This window comes from Dendropsophus ebraccatus, chromosome 12 (genome assembly GCF_027789765.1).
Source record: "Dendropsophus ebraccatus isolate aDenEbr1 chromosome 12, aDenEbr1.pat, whole genome shotgun sequence".
Taxonomy (NCBI): Eukaryota; Metazoa; Chordata; class Amphibia; order Anura; family Hylidae; genus Dendropsophus; species Dendropsophus ebraccatus.
In genome coordinates, this window is record NC_091465.1 from 90,433,169 (window position 1) to 90,452,696 (window position 19,528).

At 51.3% G+C, this 19,528-nt stretch overlaps 1 protein-coding gene across 1 annotated transcript; it reads left to right on the forward strand.

The window, feature by feature from the left end:
* The first annotated feature begins 5,432 nt into the window (after window positions 1-5,432).
* On the forward strand, window positions 5,433-7,511 carry LOC138769326 (dispanin subfamily A member 2b-like). The gene is made up of 2 exons (XM_069947726.1): window positions 5,433-5,744; window positions 7,258-7,511. The coding sequence occupies exons 1-2, from the start codon at window positions 5,574-5,576 to the stop codon at window positions 7,411-7,413; spliced, it is 327 nt and encodes a 108-aa protein (XP_069803827.1). The 5' UTR covers window positions 5,433-5,573; the 3' UTR covers window positions 7,414-7,511.
* Window positions 7,512-19,528: the final 12,017 nt, after the last annotated feature.

A 19,528-nucleotide genomic window follows, 5' to 3' on the forward strand; every position in this document is an offset into this window, starting at 1 on the left:
TTTGCTTAAAAAAAGACGCAAATCGGCACTTTCCGCCGAAAATCATCCATTCGCCGGATGATACATGTGGCCCATAGTGTACGCTCCGGCCAGGATCCCTAGCCACACCACAAAGAACTGACATTACGGTTTTCTGCGGCCGCTATTCAGTGAATAGCGGCCACAGACCACCCTGTCAGTGCACACTATAAATCCACTCTTAATCCAACTCCATAGTGTGCAGTGGAGAGTTCTGATGCGGGCGAGCACGGATGCGCCCTCATCAGAACTCTGCGGGGCTAAAGATCATCCGGCCTGTACTGCAGTCACGGAATGGGTGGTCTCATACGAGGTCTGAACATAGCCTAAAGGAGTAACCCCCTTTTTTTTTGCTTAAACAACACGCAATCAGCCTAACTAATAATCAACTTATCTTGTCAGCCACCCGTCTAATTGTAAAGTTGTTTTTTTTTACCCGTCGGTTTTTGTTTTTCAGCGGTCATCTTTATCCTCTCCTTCCCACACTGCCCATCTGACCCCAATAGTGTAAGGACAGCACGTCCTTACACTATTGTCCTAGAACTCCCAGCATGCCTTTCCCACAGTTATTATTTGTGGGTGGTCTTGTGGACATTGCGGCAATCCTGCAGGGGGGGGGGGTGATTGGCACCAGAGGAAAGAGGAACAGACAGCCCGGGAAACCTTCATCATGTGACCAGACCGCGCTGGTGGCCAGCTTCAATACCTGACTGGACCGTGGGGGAAGTTCTTTTATAGCATCGGAGGCAAAGAGGAATCATACAGTCAGGGCCAACATCAGCATCTGACTCCTGCGGCTAGTGGTGAGCATGAGGCCTCAATTGAAATGGTCTACAGAGAAGCAGACACTTCCCACCGAAGAAGAGCCGTGTCACAGCAACAAAAGCCGACATCTGGGACTGAGAAAGATGACCTGTAGAGAATCAGTGAGGTGCACAAAGGGGTTAAATTACCGGGGTGTGGCAATTAGGAAGGGAGAGGCATGGAGAGGAGGAGCCAATGGAAAGAATAGGGGAGGAGTCTAATGATGATGTAAAAATGTAGTTTACAGCAAGTGGAAGAGGCACAGCAGGCCGTCATCCTAAGATCACGTGACGCACACAGCGCACATTACAGGGTACAATATACAGAAAACCTACTAAGGGAAATGAGAGAAAATATGAAATTATGTTATATAATATGGGGGAAAAGAAGCAGAACGCCTGAAGGAAGTGCTGCCTCACAGCCGCCATATTTATAGGGCTCTGTTCTGAGTCAGTGCCGGAGCATTGTGAACACTACCACACACATACTGACATAAGACGCGAACAGGAACCAGTGCAGAACCAGGTCCAGAAGAGGATCGAGGAGCCAGGGGTGCATCATAATGTATGACATTGTAAGAATAACATTAGAGATGGAATATGGTAACAGATGCAAGCTTACTGCAGTAACAGAAGAAAGCTCAGCGTAGTACATAGATATAGTAATAGAAGGTTACAGGAGTGCCCATATAGTAACCATTACATTAGAGCTAGAAAATGGTAACAGGTGCAAGCTTACTGCGGTAACAGAAGAAAGCTCAGCGTAGTGCATAGAATGTACATACAGTAACAATTACATAAGTTACAGTGTAGGTATAGTAACATAAGAGTGCACATATAGTAAAAATTACACTAGAGCTGGAATATGGTAACTTGTGCAAGCTTACTGCGGTAACAGAAGAAAGCTCAGCGTAGTGCACAGGTATAGTAACAGAAGATTACATTAGAATATACATACAGTAACAATTACACTAGAGCTGGAATATGGTAACAGACACAAGCTTACTGCAGTAACAGAAGAAAGCTCAGCATAGTACGTAGGTATAGTAAAAGAAGATTACATTAGAATGTACATACAGTAACAATTACATTAGTTAGAGAGTAGATATAGTAACAAGATTACATAAGAGTGCACATATAGTAACCATTATATTAGAGCTGGAATATGGTAACAGATGCAAGCACTTCGGTAACAGAAGAAAGCTCAGCATAGTGCATATTGGTAACACAGGATTACACTAGTGCGTGGATATGGTAACAAGCAAGCCTACTGTAGGGTATACAGGTTTTCCTGAAAATACTAGCTTTGTTTTGCAGGCTTTTGGAGTAGACTTGAAATATTAGTCCTACTTAAAAAACAAGACCTAGTTACAGTCAGCTGACCAAATCCCTGACACTGGATGGGGGAGCATCAGCCAATCAGAGCCAGACTTGTTATAGGGACAACTTGCAGAGTAGGGGCTGTATACAATATTGGGGGACCAACTACCAAGGGGGGTGCAATTACCACAGAGAGGGGATGTATACAGTATTGGAGACCTAATGGCAGAGGGGGGATGTATACAGTATGGGAGATAAAAGCTTACTGTATAGAGTATAAATATGGTAAACATAAGTTTACTGTATAGTGCATAGAGATAGTAACAAATGTAGGGTTACTGTAGTGTATAGATATGGTAACAGATATAAGCTTACTGTATGGGGTATAGATATGGTAACAGATGTACGGTTACTGTAGTGTATAGATATGTTAACAGATGTAGGGTTACTGTAGTGTATAGATATGGTAACAGAAGTAAGCTTACTATATAGGGTATAGATATGGTAACAGATATAAGCTTACTGTATAGGGTATAGATATGGTAACAGATGTACGGTAACTGTAGTGTATAGATATGGTAACAGATATAAGCTTACTGTAGTGTATAGATATGGTAACAAAATAATAGTAGCTGTCCAAATTCATATTTATTGGTATTTGTTTTGGGGGAGTCACTCTCACTAAATTGGGTGGTCTGTGCACTGTATAGGACAGGTAACACTTGCTGTATACTCTTACTACATTGGGTGGGCTGGGCACATTTGCTGTATACCCGGCTGTATACTCTTACTACATTGGGTGGGCAGGGCACACTTGCTGTATACCCGGCTGTATACTCTCACTACATTGGGTGGGCAGGGCAGACTTGCTGTATACCCGGCTGTATACTCTCACTACATTGGGTAGGCAGGGTAGACTTGCTGTATACCCGGCTGTATACTCTCTCTACATTGGGTGGGCAGGGCAGACTTGCTGTATACCCGGCTGTATACTCTCACTACCATTGGGTGGGCAGGGTAGACTTGTATACCCGGCTGTATACTCTCACTACATTGGGTGGGCAGGGCACACTTGTTGTTTACCCGGCTGTATACTCTCTCTACATTGGGTGGGCAGGGCAGACTAGCTGTATACTCGGCTGTATACTCTCACTACCATTGGGTGGGCAGGGCAGACTTGCTGTATACCCGGCTGTATACTCTCACTACATTGGGTGGGCAGGGCAGACTTGCTGTATACCCGGCTGTATACTCTCACTACCATTGGGTGGGCAGGGTAGACTTGCTCACTACATTGGGTGGGCAGGGCAGACTTGCTGTATACCCGGCTGTATACTCTCACTACATTGGGTGGGCAGGGTAGACTTGCTGTATACCCGGCTGTATACTCTCACTACATTGGGTGGGCTGGGCAGACTTGCTGTATACCCGGCTGTATACTCTCACTACATTGGGTGGGCAGGGCACACTTGCTGTATACCCGGCTGTATACTCTCACTACATTGGGTGGGCAGGGTAGACTTGCTGTATACCCGGCTGTATACTCTCTCTACATTGGGTGGGCAGGGCAGACTTGCTGTATACCCGGCTGTATACTCTCTCTACATTGGGTGGGCAGGGCAGACTTGCTGTATACCCGGCTGTATACTCTCTCTACATTGGGTGGGCAGGGCAGACTGGCTGTATACTCTCACTACCATTGGGTGGGCAGGGTAGACTTGCTGTATACCCGGCTGTATACTCTCACTACCATTGGGTGGGCTGGGCACACTTGCTGTATACCCGGCTGTATACTCTCACTACCATTGGGTGGGCAGGGCAGACTTGCTGTATACCCGGCTGTATACTCTCACTACCATTGGGTGGGCTGGGCACACTTGCTGTATACCCGGCTGTATACTCTCACTACCATTGGGTGGGCAGGGCAGACTTGCTGTATACCCGGCTGTATACTCTCACTACATTGGGTGGGCAGGGCACACTTGCTGTATACCCGGCTGTATACTCTCACTACATTGGGTGGGCAGGGCAGACTTGCTGTATACCCGGCTGTATACTCTCACTACATTGGGTGGGCAGGGCAGACTTGCTGTATACCCGGCTGTATACTCTCACTACATTGGGTGGGCAGGGCAGACTTGCTGTATACCCGGCTGTATACTCTCACTACATTGGGTGGGCAGGGCAGACTTGCTGTATACCCGGCTGTATACTCTCACTACCATTGGGTGGGCAGGGCAGACTTGCTGTATACCCGGCTGTATACTCTCACTACCATTGGGTGGGCAGGGCAGACTTGCTGTATACCCGGCTGTATACTCTCACTACATTGGGTGGGCAGGGTAGACTTGCTGTATACCCGGCTGTATACTCTCACTACATTGGGTGGGCAGGGCAGACTTGCTGTATACCCGGCTGTATACTCTCACTACATTGGGTGGGCAGGGCACACTTGCTGTATACCCGGCTGTATACTCTCACTACATTGGGTGGGCAGGGCAGACTTGCTGTATACCCGGCTGTATACTCTCACTACATTGGGTGGGCAGGGCAGACTTGCTGTATACCCGGCTGTATACTCTCTCTACATTGGGTGGGCAGGGCAGACTTGCTGTATTCCCGGCTGTATACTCTCACTACATTGGGTGGGCAGGGCAGACTTGCTGTATACCCGGCTGTATACTCTCACTCCATTGGGTGGGCAGGGCAGACTTGCTGTATACCCGGCTGTATACTCTCACTACATTGGGTGGGCAGGGCAGACTTGCTGTATACCCGGCTGTATACTCTCACTACATTGGGTGGGCTGGGCAGACTTGCTGTATACTCTCACTACATTGGGTGGGCAGGGTAGACTTGCTGTATACCCGGCTGTATACTCTCACTACATTGGGTGGGCTGGGCACACTTGCTGTATACTCTCACTACCATTGGGTGGGCTGGGCACACTTGCTGTATACCGGCTGTATACTCTCACTACATTGGGTGGGCAGGGCAGACTTGCTGTATACCCGGCTGTATACTCTCACTACATTGGGTGGGCAGGGCACACTTGCTGTATACCCGGCTGTATACTCTCACTACATTGGGTGGGCAGGGCAGACTTGCTGTATACCCGGCTGTATACTCTCACTACATTGGGTGGGCAGGGCAGACTTGCTGTATACCCGGCTGTATACTCTCACTACATTGGGTGGGCAGGGCAGACTGTAGCCGGGTTCCTGCCCGAGGGCTGATTTTCGTCAATCCTCCAGCAATAAATTTGGGGAGGGTTCCTCCCTCTGTTGGATAGTTTATTGTCCTCGATGATCTGCCGGGAACTGATGCTGGAGGAGAAGATGTAATAACTTCCTGTTGTGTAAACTTCATCTCCACACGAAGCCGACGGCAGCAGATCCAGCAGCGGAGCATCACACCAGTCTACTGCGACGGATGGAGGGCGAGCGGGAGGTCCTGTGCCAGCCTCGCTCCATGGTGCTGTCCATACAGGCGGGGACCCTGCTGCACCCCTCCCCACCCAAGGATTACTTGGTCTGGTCCATCGTGAACCTCATCTTCTGCTGTCTGCCCCTCGCAGTCGCCGCTCTCATCTTCTCCATCAAGGTAACCAGAAAAGAAAGCGAAATCTAATTTTCATCTGAATTAAATGTTGTTGTTTTTTTGAATCGTGTTTATTACAGGTTTTTTTGTTTTTTCATTTTTTTATGTTCCTCTTAATCTTTATCAGTTATTTTCATGTATTTGATTGTAATTGTTATCTCTGGGAGTCCTGGGTGGAGGGTACGTGGCTGTAGCCATGGGGCAGCCGCCTCCCGCTCTCTATCCTCTCCTGGTTACCACTCATTTTTCTCTTTCTTCTTTTATTTACTTTGTGGATTTGGCTCTGAGCTTTTGTTTTAGCCGGATGTCAGGAGCGACGGTCACATGACGCCTTGTTTATTACCAGAATATTAATGACAGAATATAAGTGAGGAAATATTCCAGACTACTGGATGAGTCGAGTGCAGGAAAGCGGAGGCAAATCCCAGGAAGCCACAACGGCGGCCATATTGCTTGTCACCCTGCTGTCCAAAAACAAGATATCACTCACTTTAAGGGGAACTATCAGCAGGTTAGATGAATCTCCCCTGCTGCTATCTCCCTACTGCACAGGAGACGCTGAGGAGGAAGCTATGTCTCTTATAGTGTGTCTCTTACCTTCCTCCTCGGTGCCATTCCAGTGCAGTAAGTGGTGTGCTCCATGGTCCAGTAAGACTGTTAGGAGCACTGGGTTGGGCCATTGGGAGTACTAGGTTGGGCCGTTGGGAGCACTGGGTTGGGCCGTTGGGAGCACTGGGTTAGGCCGTTAGGAGCACTAGGTTGGGCCATTGGGAACACTAGGTTGGGCCATTGGAAGTACTGGGTTGGGCCGTTAAGAGCACTAGGTTGGGCCGTTGGGAGCACTGGGTTGGGCCGTTGGGAGCACTAGGTTAGGCTGTTGAAAGTACTGGGTTGGGCCAATAGGAACACTAGGTTGGGCCATTGGGAGAACTGGGTTGGGCCGTTGGGAACACTAGGTTGGGCAGTTGGGAGCACTGGGTTGGGCCATTAGGAGCACTAGGTTGGGCCATTGGGAGCACTGGGTTGGGCCGTTGGGAGCACTGGGTTGGGCCAATAGGAGCACTAGGTTGGGCCGTTGGGAGCACTGGGTTGGGCTGTTGGGAGCACTAGGTTGGGACATTGGGAGCACTGGGTTGGGCCGTTGGGAGCACTGGGTTGGGTTGTTGGAAATACTGGGTTGGGCCAATAGGAGCACTAGGTTGGGCCGTTGGGAGCACTGGGTTGGGCCAATAGGAGCACTAGGTTGGGCCGTTGGGAGCACTGGGTTGGGCTGTTGGGAGCACTGCCCGCCACCTTAGCGCTGATCCTGCCTACCCCGGCCAGTTCCATTCATTATCATTAGAAAGGGGCGGGCCATGGGGGCGGACACTGTTCCTGACGGTCTCACCAGAGCTGACAGGGTAGAATGAGAATGGAAAGATTTGCCCAGTTTCTGTGTCTTCCTGATGGAAATACTGTGTGTGAACATGACCTTACTAGCCTTATGCTGATAATGGATCTCTCCTTCTTGTCTCAGACCCGCGATGCTAATCACCAGAATAACGCAGACCTGGCCACCGAGTACTCCAGCACAGCCGAGGGCCTGAATGCCGCCGCCACCGTGATCGGGATCTTTCTAAATGTCGTCCTGTTTATTGTTTACTTTATGTATCCGTCACTAATTATGCCCTAATCTGGTTACTAACGATCGCAGAGCGCACAGGCCCGGGCGCTATCCCCCCCCTCCCCCGACCGAGAAGGAAAAACATTAATAAAACCTTGTAAGAATGACGGCCATCTGCTCTCCTGCTTATATGTCTGCTAGTCACACGTCTGTATCTGAGGGGAAGGTTTATACAGCGGCCGTTACTGGTGACCGTGGTTACAATGATGGACGATCCTGCTTGGAACCAGTATAGGATGAGACCAGTGATTCCAGTCATAGGGAGTGGTGGAGACCGGACCCAGCACCATGTATAACACAATATAAATCAGACATTTACAGCACCCGGACCCATCACCATGTATAACACAATATAAATCAGACATTTACAGCACCCGGACCCAGCACCATGTATAACACAATATAAATCAGACATTTACAGCACCCGGACCCAGCACCATGTATAACACAATATAAATCAGACATTTACAGCACCCGGACCCAGCACCATGTATAACACAATATAAATCAGACATTTACAGCACCCGGACCCAGCACCATGTATAACACAATATAAATCAGCCATTTACAGCACCCGGACCCAGCACCATGTATAACACAATATAAATCAGACATTTACAGCACCCGGACCCAGCACCATGTATAACACAATATAAATCAGACATTTACAGCACCCGGACCCAGCACCATGTATAACACAATATAAATCAGACATTTACAGCACCCGGACCCAGCACCATGTATAACACAATATAAATCAGACATTTACAGCACCCGGACCCAGCACCATGTATAACACAATATAAATCAGCCATTTACAGCACCCGGACCCAGCACCATGTATAACACAATATAAATCAGACATTTACAGCACCCGGACCCAGCACCATGTATAACACAATATAAATCAGACATTTACAGCACCCGGACCCATCACCATGTATAACACAATATAAATCAGACATTTACAGCACCCGGACCCAGCACCATGTATAACACAATATAAATCAGACATTTACAGCACCCGGACCCAGCACCATGTATAACACAATATAAATCAGACATTTACAGCAGACCGATCACTAGGACCCCGGGAGGTTAGAACATGGATTTCTTCCTATAATTCCGTAGCTTTAGGTGCCTGATGCTTTTCTTTTCTTGTTGCCCCCATCCCTCATTCCCGACCGTTGGAGGTTTTACTACATGGCGGCTGAGAGTTATATTTCACAATGCTGAGTGCAAAGGGGGTAAGTAGGATTCATGCCCCTTGGACTCAAACTCACACACAGTGCAAAGATATAGTAACAATAACCATATAAAAAAGTACGGACATGGAGAGAAAGGAGCGGCTGTACCTCACACCTATGGCTGACACTAATGCTGCACCTCACCTATGGCTGACACTAGTGCTGCACCTCACACCTATGGCTGACACTAATGCCGCACCTCACACCTATGGCTGACACTAATGCCGCACCTCACACCTATGGCTGACACTAATGCTGCACCTCACACCTATGGCTGACACTAATGCTGCACCTCTCACCTATGGCTGATACTAATGCTGCACATCACACCTATGGCTGACACTAATGCTGCACCTTACACCTATGGCTGACACTAATGCTGCACCTCACACCTATGGCTGACACTAGTGCTGCACCTCACATCTATGGCTGATACTAATGCTGCACCTCACACCTATGGCTGACACTAGTGCTGCACCTCACACCTATGGCTAACACTAATACCTCACACCTATGGCTGACACTAATGCCTCTCAGCTACATTTAAAAACCAACTCCAGGATGTTGATATATAATTTGATCAAAGCATATTGCCCCATGTACCGCGTGCAGGTCTCCTGGTTCACACGGGTCCCTACACTAAGGGTCCTATTACACGGAGCGATAATTGACCGAATCGGAGCAATTCGCTCCGTGGAATAGAGAGAACGATCAGCCAATAATCGTGTCATTGGCTGATCGTTCATTTAGGTTCAGACCTAAAATCATCGTTCTCCACCAGGGCATCGCTGCGGTGGAATATCGGCGCGTGCCGGCGACCGACGATTTCAGGTTGCAGGTTGCAGGCTGCAGGTCTTCTTCTCCCGGTCCTGCGCCGCAGTAGCTTCAGAGTGGGGCTGTCTGAACTGACACACCGTTTAGCCAATCACTGACCGGAAGTAGCGCGGCCAGTGATTGGCTGAGCGGTCTGTCAGTTCAGATAGGCCTAGTAATCGAGCGCCAATCTAGCAGATCGGCGCTCGATGGTCGTTAGATCCGATTGTTATTGTGCTATTACACTGAACGATTAGTAAAAAAAAATGTGGAATTACAGCGAACAATTAACGATAATTTTAGGTTCAGATCTAAATCAACAATCAACGACATACGAACGACTTTTCAATCGTTGCCTGCAATTACACAGAACGATGTAATAGCGCCCTAAGGGTTATTACGATCTATTTTTCAGAAATAGTATACGGTACAAGAAAAGCAACCAACACAATTGTAGTTTGGAATCTCTACGAATCAGCACTGGTTTATAATCCTACAGGTGGTTATTCAGGGAATTCATAATCAGATATTTTTTAGTGAGGTTAGTTCACTGACCAGGGAGAGGGAGGGGGTAAGTCTGGGATTGGTACTATTGAGCGCCAAGAGGGTGTGATGATGTTATAAGGTGGCGCTAAATTGTCGTCTGACGTAGCATCACCTGATTGGCCACTAATAATTAAGATGACGTCAAAGTCCTATAGTGGCTATTTCATTGGACGGAGGATGTCGCACCCATATGAGGTCAATGGGGAGTGCTATAAATAAGACCCCTTTAGGGGCGCCGCCTTCACATAAGCCCTCCTCCTGATGAAGTCCATGTGTGGGTGAAACTAGTCAAGGGGCTCTGCGGCTTGAATTTTAAATTTCATTGCACTGATAGCCCAGTTAGTGAATATATTATGAGTTAGTCAGTAGACTGCAGCTACTAAGACGATGTATGTATGTGATATTATGTATGTGATAACAATCTACCCTAGATGGCTACAAGAGCAGTGTGGTTTTAATGAGCACAATAGTACACTTAAAGCCATGAAAAGCTACGTTTTAATCTAGTGGAAGGTCCTACTGGATGTGATTTGGGCTTCTGGCCCTTATTATTTTGTTTTCGTCGTATGAACCAGGGGACCTGCACGTGGTACATGAGGCAATATGGTTTGATCAAATTATATACCAACATCCTGGCGTTGGTTTTTAAATGTAGCCGAGAAACATTATTGTCAGCCATAGGTGTGAGGTTCAGTGCTCCTTTCTCTCCTTGTCCGTAAGATATAAAAAAAGTGATGGTAAGAGATGCTGGCTCACTGTAGTGTATAGATATGGCAACAAGAGTAAGCTTACTGTAGTGTATAGATATGGCAACAGAAGTAAGCTTACTGTAGTGTTTAGATATGGTAACAGAAGTAAGCTTACTGTAGTGTATAGATATGGCAACAAGAGTAAGCTTACTGCAGTGTGTGGATATGGCAACAAGAGTAAGCTTACTGTAGTGTATAGATATGGTAACAGAAGTAAGCTTACTGTAGTGTGTAGATATGGTAACAGACGTAAGCTTACTGTAGTGTATACATATGGTAACAGAAGTAAGCTTACTGTAGTGAATAGATATGGTAACAGAAGCAATTTTAAATATATGGATACAGCTGATCTGGAATGAAATAGATGGCACTATAGAGATACTGGTGTGCATCACATGGGAAAACAAAAAAAACTGGAATACTTTATACTTTTTAGCACAATACAGAGCGTTCTTCAACACTCGTTGACAAAAAAGATAATGCACCTAGAAAAGTCAAATTACTTTATAGAAAATGCTCTCAGAGGCTACTTCTGGGTAGTGTAGCTCTTGGTTTGTTATCAGTGACACATGCCTTTATGATCCCCGGGTGACAAACTATTAGAGGAGACATCACTGGATTGAAAAGAACAGGGTTATTTCCATGAATTACCACTATCTAGGTGTAATGAGGACATTCTGCCCCCAGCTGGTATGATGATGTGGGGAAGGTACTCTGCCCCCTGCTGGTGTGATGATGTGAAGAGTACACTCTGCCCCCTGCTGGTGTGATGATGTGCTGAGGATACACTGCCCCCTGCTGGTGTGATGATGTGAAGAGGACACACTGCCCCCTGCTGGTCTGATGATGTGGGGAAGACACTCTGCTCCCTGCTGGTGTGATGATGTGGGGAAGACACTCTGCCCCCTGCTGGTGTGATGATTTGGGAAGGACATTCTGCCCCCAGCTGGTATGATGATGTGGGGAAGATACTCTGCCTCCAGCTGGTGTGATGATGTGAGGAGGACACACTGCCCCCTGCTGGTGTGATGATGTGAGGAGACACTGCCCCCTGCTGGTGTGATGATGTGAGGAGGACACACTGCCCCCTGCTGGTGTGATGATGTGAGGAGACACTGTCCCCTGCTGGTGTGATGATGTGAGGAGGACACACTGCCCCCTGCTGGTGTGATAATGTGTGGGAAGGACACACTGCCCCCTACTGGTGTGATGTGAGAAGGACACACTGCCCCCTGCTGGTGTGATGATGTGTGGGGAGGACACACTGACACACACACACACACACACACACACAATGGCTTTCTCCATATAATAACACTGAACATAGCACAATAACTAAGTCTACCTGCTAAGGCCCCTGAACTCTCTGTCACCTCCAGCTTCTCCTCTGCTGTTCAGCTTCTCCTCCTCAGATGTTCAGCTTCTCCTCTGCTGTTGAGCTTCTCCTCTTCTGCTGTTCAGCTTCTCCTCCTCTGCTGTTCAGCTTCTCCTCCTCTGCTGTTCAGCTTCTCCTCCTCTGCTGTTCAGCTTCTCCTCCTCTGCTGTTCAGCTTCTCCTCCTCTGCTGTTCAGCTTCTCCTCCTCTGCTGTTCAGCTTCTCCTCCTCTGCTGTCCCCACACAAGCCTGCAGGTGTCAGTAACACTACAGCTACAGAGAATACAGTCATGGCCAAAAGTTCTGAGAATGACACAAATCTTATATTTTCCCATGATCCTCTGCCCTCTGGTTTTTCTGTGTGTTTGTCAGATGTTTTTATCACATACAGAAATATAATTTCCATCATATTCTGAGTAACAGAAGCTTATACTGACAGGTAGATGAGTTACTGCAGCAAGTCTATAATATTTGCAGTGTTGCGGCTTCTTCTTCAGGACTCTGCAATTCTCCCCACCTGCGTCTGGTACATATAGTGCACCCCCCCTGCACCTGGTACATATACCGCACCCCCCCTCTTTGCGTCTGGTACATATACCGCACCCCCCCCCCTTGCGTCTGGTACATATAGCGCACCCCCCCTCCCCTGCGTCTGGTACATATACCGCACCCCCACCTGCATCTGGTACATATATCGCACCCCCCCCCCTTGCGTCTGGTACATATAGCACCCCCCCTGCGTCTGGTACATATAGCGCACCCCCCCCCCCCTCTGCATCTGGTACATATAGCGCACCCCCCCCCCTCTGCATCTGGTACATATAGTGCACCCCCCCCCCCCTGCGTCTGGTACATATAGCGCACCCCCCCCCCTTCCTGCGTCTGGTACATATAGCGCACCCCCCCCTCTGCGTCTGGTACATATAGCGCACCCCCCCCCCCTCTGCGTCTGGTACATATAGCGCACCCCCCCCCCCTCTGCGTCTGGTACATATAGCGCACCCCCCCCCCCTCTGCGTCTGGTACATATAGCGCAACCCCCCCCCCTCTGCATCTGGTACATATAGCGCACCCCCCTCTCTGCGTCTGGTACATATAGCGCACCCCCCCCCTCTGCGTCTGGTACATATAGCGCACCCCCCCCCCCTCTGCGTCTGGTACATATAGCGCAACCCCCCCCCTCTGCATCTGGTACATATAGCGCACCCCCCCTCTCTGCGTCTGGTACATATAGCGCACCCCCCCCTCTCTGCGTCTGGTACATATAGCGCAACCCCCCCCTCTTTGCGTCTGGTACATATAGCGCACCCCCCCTCTGTGTCTGGTACATATAGTGCACCCCCCCCCCCTGCTTTTGGTACATATAGTGCACCCCCCCTCTCTGCGTCTGGTACATATAGTGCACCCCCCCTCTCTGCGTCTGGTACATATAGCGCACCCCCCCCCTCTTTGCGTCTGGTACATATAGCGCACCCCACCCCTCTCTGCGTCTGGTACATATAGTGCACCCCCCCCCCTGCTTTTGGTACATATACCGCACCCCCCCTGCCTCTGCTACATATAGTGCACCCCCCCTCTCTGCGTCTGGTACATATAGCGCACCCCCCCCCTCTGCATCTGGTACATATAGTGCACCCCCCCCCTCTGCATCTGGTACATATAGCGCACCCCCCTTCCCCCCTCTTTGCGTCTGGTACATATAGTGCACCCCCCCTCTGCGTCTGGTACATATATGGCACCCCCCCCCCCCTTGCGTCTGGTACATATAGCGCACCCCCCCCCCTGCATCTGATACATATACCGCACCCCCCTCTGCATCTGGTACATATAGCGCACCCCCCCCCCCCTCTGCGTCTGGTCCGTATAGCGCACCCCCCTTCCCCCCTCTCTGCGTCTGGTACATATAGCGCACCCCCCCCTCTGCGTCTGGTACATATAGCGCACCCCCCTTCTCTGCGTCTGGTACATATAGCGCACCCCCCCTCTGCGTCTGGTACATATAGCGCACCCCCCCTCTGCGTCTGGTACATATAGCACCCCCCCCCTCTCTGCGTCTGGTACATATAGCGCACCCCCCTTCCCCTCTCTGCGTCTGGTACATATAGCGCACCCCCTCTCTGCGTCTGGTACATATAGTGCACCCCCCCCCCTCTTTGCATCTGGTACATATAGCGCACCCCCCCCTCTGCGTCTGGTACATATAGCGCACCCCCCCCCCTCTTTGCATCTGGTACATATAGCACCCCCCCCCCTCTGCGTCTGGTACATATAGCGCACCCCCCCCCCCCTCTGCGTCTGGTACATATAGTGCACACACACCCCTCTGCGTCTGGTACATATAGTGCACCCCCCCCCCCTTCCTGCGTCTGGTACATATAGTGCACCCCCCCCCCCTTCCTGCGTCTGGTACATATAGTGCGCCCCCCCCCCTCTGCGTCTGGTACATATAGCGCACCCCCCTCTCTGCATCTGGTACATATAGTGCACCCCCCCCCTGCGTCTGGTACATATAGCGCACCCCCCCCTCTCTGCGTCTGGTACATATAGCGCACCCCCCCCCCCCTCTGCATCTGGTACATATAGTGCACCCCCCCCCCCTCTGCATCTGGTACATATAGCGCACCCCCCTTCCCCCCTCTTTGCGTCTGGTACATATAGTGCACCCCCCCTCTGCGTCTGGTACATATACCGCACCCCCCCCCCTGCGTCTGGTGCATATAGCGCCCCCCCCTCTGCATCTGGTACATATAGCGCACCCCCCCCCCTCTGCGTCTGGTCCGTATAGCGCACCCCCCTTCCCCCCTCTCTGCGTCTGGTACATATAGCGCACCCCCCTTCCCCCTCTCTGCGTCTGGTACATATAGCGCACCCCCCTTCTCTGCGTCTGGTACATATAGCTCACCCCCCCTCTGCGTCTGGTACATATAGCGCACCCCCCCTCTGCGTCTGGTACATATAGCGCACCCCCCCTCTGCGTCTGGTACATATAGCACCCCCCCCCTCTCTGCGTCTGGTACATATAGCGCACCCCCCTTCCCCCTCTCTGCGTCTGATACATATAGCGCACCCCCCTCTCTGCGTCTGGTACATATAGTGCACCCCCCCCCTCTTTGCATCTGGTACATATAGCGCACCCCCCCCTCTGCGTCTGGTACATATAGCGCACCCCCCCCCTCTTTGCATCTGGTACATATAGCACCCCCCCCCCTCTGCGTCTGGTACATATAGCGCACCCCCCTCTCTGCGTCTGGTACATATAGTGCACCCCCCCCCCCTCTGCGTCTGGTACATATAGCGCACCCCCCCTCTCTGCATCTGGTACATATAGTGCACCCCCCCCCCTGCGTCTGGTACATATAGCGCACCCCCCCTCTCTGCGTCTGGTACATATAGCGCACCCCCCCCCCTCTGCATCTGGTACATATAGTGCACCCCCCCCAATCTGCATCTGGTACATATAGCGCACCCCCCTTCCCCTCTCTTTGCGTCTGGTACATATAGTGCACCCCCCCTCTGCGTCTGGTACATATATGGCACCCCCCCCCCCTTGCGTCTGGTACATATAGCGCACCCCCCCTGCGTCTGATACATATACCGCACCCCCCCTCTGCATCTGGTACATATAGCGCACCCCCCCCCCCCCCCCCCTCTGCGTCTGGTCCGTATAGCGCACCCCCCTTCCCCCCTCTCTGCGTCTGGTACATATAGCGCACCCCCCCCTCTGCGTCTGGTACATATAGCGCACCCCCCTTCTCTGCGTCTGGTACATATAGCGCACCCCCCCTCTGCGTCTGGTACATATAGCGCACCCCCCCTCTGCGTCTGGTACATATAGCGCACCCCCCTTCCCCCTCTCTGCGTCTGGTACATATAGCGCACCCCCCTTCCCCCTCTCTGCGTCTGGTACATATAGCGCACCCCCCTTCCCCCTCTCTGCGTCTGGTACATATAGCGCACCCCCCTCTCTGCGTCTGGTACATATAGTGCACCCCCCCCCCCCCCTCTTTGCATCTGGTACATATAGCGCACCCCCCCCTCTGCGTCTGGTACATATAGCGCACCCCCCCCCCCTCTTTGCATCTGGTACATATAGCACCCCCCCCCTCTGCGTCTGGTACATATAGCGCACCCCCCCCCCCTCTGCGTCTGGTACATATAGTGCACACACACCCCTCTGCGTCTGGTACATATAGTGCACCCCCCCTGCGTCTGATACATATACCGCACCCCCCCTCTGCATCTGGTACATATAGCGCACCCCCCCCCCCTCTGCGTCTGGTCCGTATAGCGCACCCCCCTTCCCCCCTCTCTGCGTCTGGTACATATAGCGCACCCCCCCCCTCTGCGTCTGGTACATATAGCGCACCCCCCCTCTCTGCGTCTGGTACATATAGCGCACCCCCCCTCTGCGTCTGGTACATATAGCGCACCCCCCCTCTGCGTCTGGTACATATAGCGCACCCCCCTTCCCCCCCCCCTGCGTCTGGTACATATAGCACCCCCCCCTCTCTGCGTCTGGTACATATAGCGCACCCCCCCTCTGCGTCTGGTACATATAGCGCACCCCCCCTCTGCGTCTGGTACATATAGCGCACCCCCCTTCCCCCCCCCTGCGTCTGGTACATATAGCACCCCCCCCTCTCTGCGTCTGGTACATATAGCGCACCCCCCTTCCCCCTCTCTGCGTCTGGTACATATAGCGCACCCCCCTCTCTGCGTCTGGTACATATAGTGCACCCCCCCCCCCTCTTTGCATCTGGTACATATAGCGCACCCCCCCCTCTGCGTCTGGTACATATAGCGCACCCCCCCCCCTCTGCGTCTGGTACATATAGTGCACACACACCCCTCTGCGTCTGGTACATATAGTGCACCCCCCCCCCTTCCTGCGTCTGGTACATATAGTGCACCCCCCCCCTCTGCGTCTGGTACATATAGTGCACCCCCCCCCCCCCCTCTGCGTCTGGTACATATAGCGCACCCCCCCCCCCCTGCGTCTGGTACATATAGCGCACCCCCCCTCTCTGCGTCTGGTACATATAGTGCACCCCCCCTCTCTGCGTCTGGTACATATAGTGCACCCCCCCCTTCCTGCGTCTGGTACATATAGTGCACCCCCCCCCCCTTCCTGCGTCTGGTACATATAGTGCACCCCCCCCCCCCCCCCTTCCTGCGTCTGGTACATATAGTTAAGTGGTCTCTAGAATCTATTATACCTGATTCCCCACTGGTATAAAACTTAACATTTAATTCATTACATTAAAATTGAAACAAACTATATACATATATACCCGGGGAATTATATACAACAGTTGGGGAGTTACAATTGTATCGGTGCCAATACCGGCTGTGTTGGAGCCCGTTCAGCTGGTGCCGCGCTGTTCGCACTTCCAAGGCTTAATGGTTACTCTCAAACCACAAACAGTTCACGCGCATCCCTGATGTCCCCGAGGGAATCCTGAGACAATCAGAAAACACTCAAACACGTAATGGATTCCCCATATTGGTAGGAAAAAGAGAAGCTGCTGTAATGTGATCAGCCGCCTCCCCAACGACTGCAGAACCGTTACAGCAGCTTCTCTTCTCTCATCCCAATATGGGGAAACCATTAGATGTTTGAGTGTTTAATGCCGATCGCACTCACATAGTAACCTCACAACTAGAGAGCGCCCCTTTACCAGTGACCTCCAGAGCGCCCCTTTACCAGTGACCTCCAGAGCGCCCCTTTACCAGTGACCTCCAGAGCGCCCCTTTACCAGTGACCTCCAGAGCGCCCCATTACCAGTGACCTCCAGAGCGCCCCTTTACCAGTGACCTCCAGAGCGCCCCTTTACCAGTGACCTCCAGAGCGCCCCTTTACCAGTGACCTCCAGAGCGCCCCTTTACCAGTGACCTCCAGAGCGCCCCTTTACCAGTGACCTCCAGAGCGCCCCTTTACCAGTGACCTCCAGAGCGCCCCTTTACCAGTGACCTCCAGAGCGCCCCTTTACCAGTGACCTCCAGAGCGCCCCTTTACCAGTGACCTCCAGAGCGCCCCTTTACCAGTGACCTCCAGAGCGCCCCTTTACCAGTGACCTCCAGAGCGCCCCTTTACCAGTGACTTCCAGAGCGCCCCTTTACCAGTGACCTCCAGAGCACCCCTTTACCAGTGACTTCCCTTTAAGAGAAACTTTAACCCTGGGTGCCATCCCTTTAAGAGTGACTTGGGTCCCATCCCTTTAAGAGCGACATGGGTCCCATCCCTTTAAGAGCGACATGGGTCTCGTCCCTTTAAGAGCGTCATGGGTCCAGTCCCTTTAAGAATGACTTGGGTCTTGTCCCTTTAAGAGCGACTTGGGTCCCGTCCCTTTAAGAGCGACCTGGGTCCCTTTAAGAGCGACTTGGGTCCCTTTAAGAGCGACTTGGGTCCCTGTAAGAGCGACCCGGGCGACACAAGTCGCTCTTAAAGGGACCCAGGTGGCTCTTAAAGGGACCCAGATCGCACTTATAGGGACCCAGGTCGCTCTTAAAGGGACCCATTTCTCTCTTAAAGGGACCCAAGTCGTTTTTAAAGGGACCAAGGTCGCTCTTAAAGGGAATCAAGTCGCTCTTAAAGGGACACAGGTCGTTCTTAAAGGGACACAGGTGGCTCTTAAGGGGACCCAGGTGGCTCTTAAAGGGACCCAGGTGGCTCTTAAAGGGACCCAGGTCGCTTTTAAAGAGAACCAAGTCACTCTTAAAGGGACACAAGTCGCTCTTAAAAGGGACCCAGGTGGCTCTTAAAGGGACCCAGATCACACTTAAAGGGACGCAGGTTGCTCTTAAAGGGACCCAGGTCGCTCATAAAGGGACCCATTTCTCTCTTAAAGGGACCCAAGTCGCTCTTAAATGGACACAATTCGCTCTTAAAGGGACCCAGGTCGCTCTTAAAGGGAATCAAGTCGCTCTTAAAGGGAAACAGGTCATTCTTAAAGGGACCCAGGTGGCTCTTAAAGGGACCCAGGTGGCTCTTAAAGGGACCCAGGTCGCTTTTAAAGAGAACCAAGTCACTCTTAAAGGGACACAAGTCGCTCTTAAAGGGACACAGGTCATTCTTAAAGGGACCCAGGTTGCTCTTAAAGGGACACAGGTCGCTCTTAAAGGGACCCAGGTCGCTCTTAAAGGGACACAAGTCGCTCTTAAAGGGACCCAAGTCGCTCTTAAAGGGACCCAAGTCGCTCTTAAAGGGACCCAGATCGCTCTTAAAGGGACCCAGGCCGCTCTTAAAGGGACCCAGATCGCACTTAAAGGGACCCAGGTCGCTCTTAAAGGGACCCATTTCTCTCTTAAAGGGACACAAGTCGCTCTTAAAGGGACACAAGTCGCTCTTAAAGGGACCCAGGTCGCTCTTAAAGGGACCGAGATCGCTCTTAAAGG

What these genes read in the sequence shown, in the direction of transcription:
- LOC138769326 (XM_069947726.1), top strand. Translation starts at nt 5,574, where the DNA reads ATGGAGGGCGAGCGGGAGGTCCTGTGCCAGCCTCGCTCCATGGTGCTG. An exon ending in CTCTCATCTTCTCCATCAAG is followed by an intron (nt 5,745 to 7,257) that starts GTAACCAGAAAA and finishes TTCTTGTCTCAG; the next exon opens with ACCCGCGATGCTAATCACCA.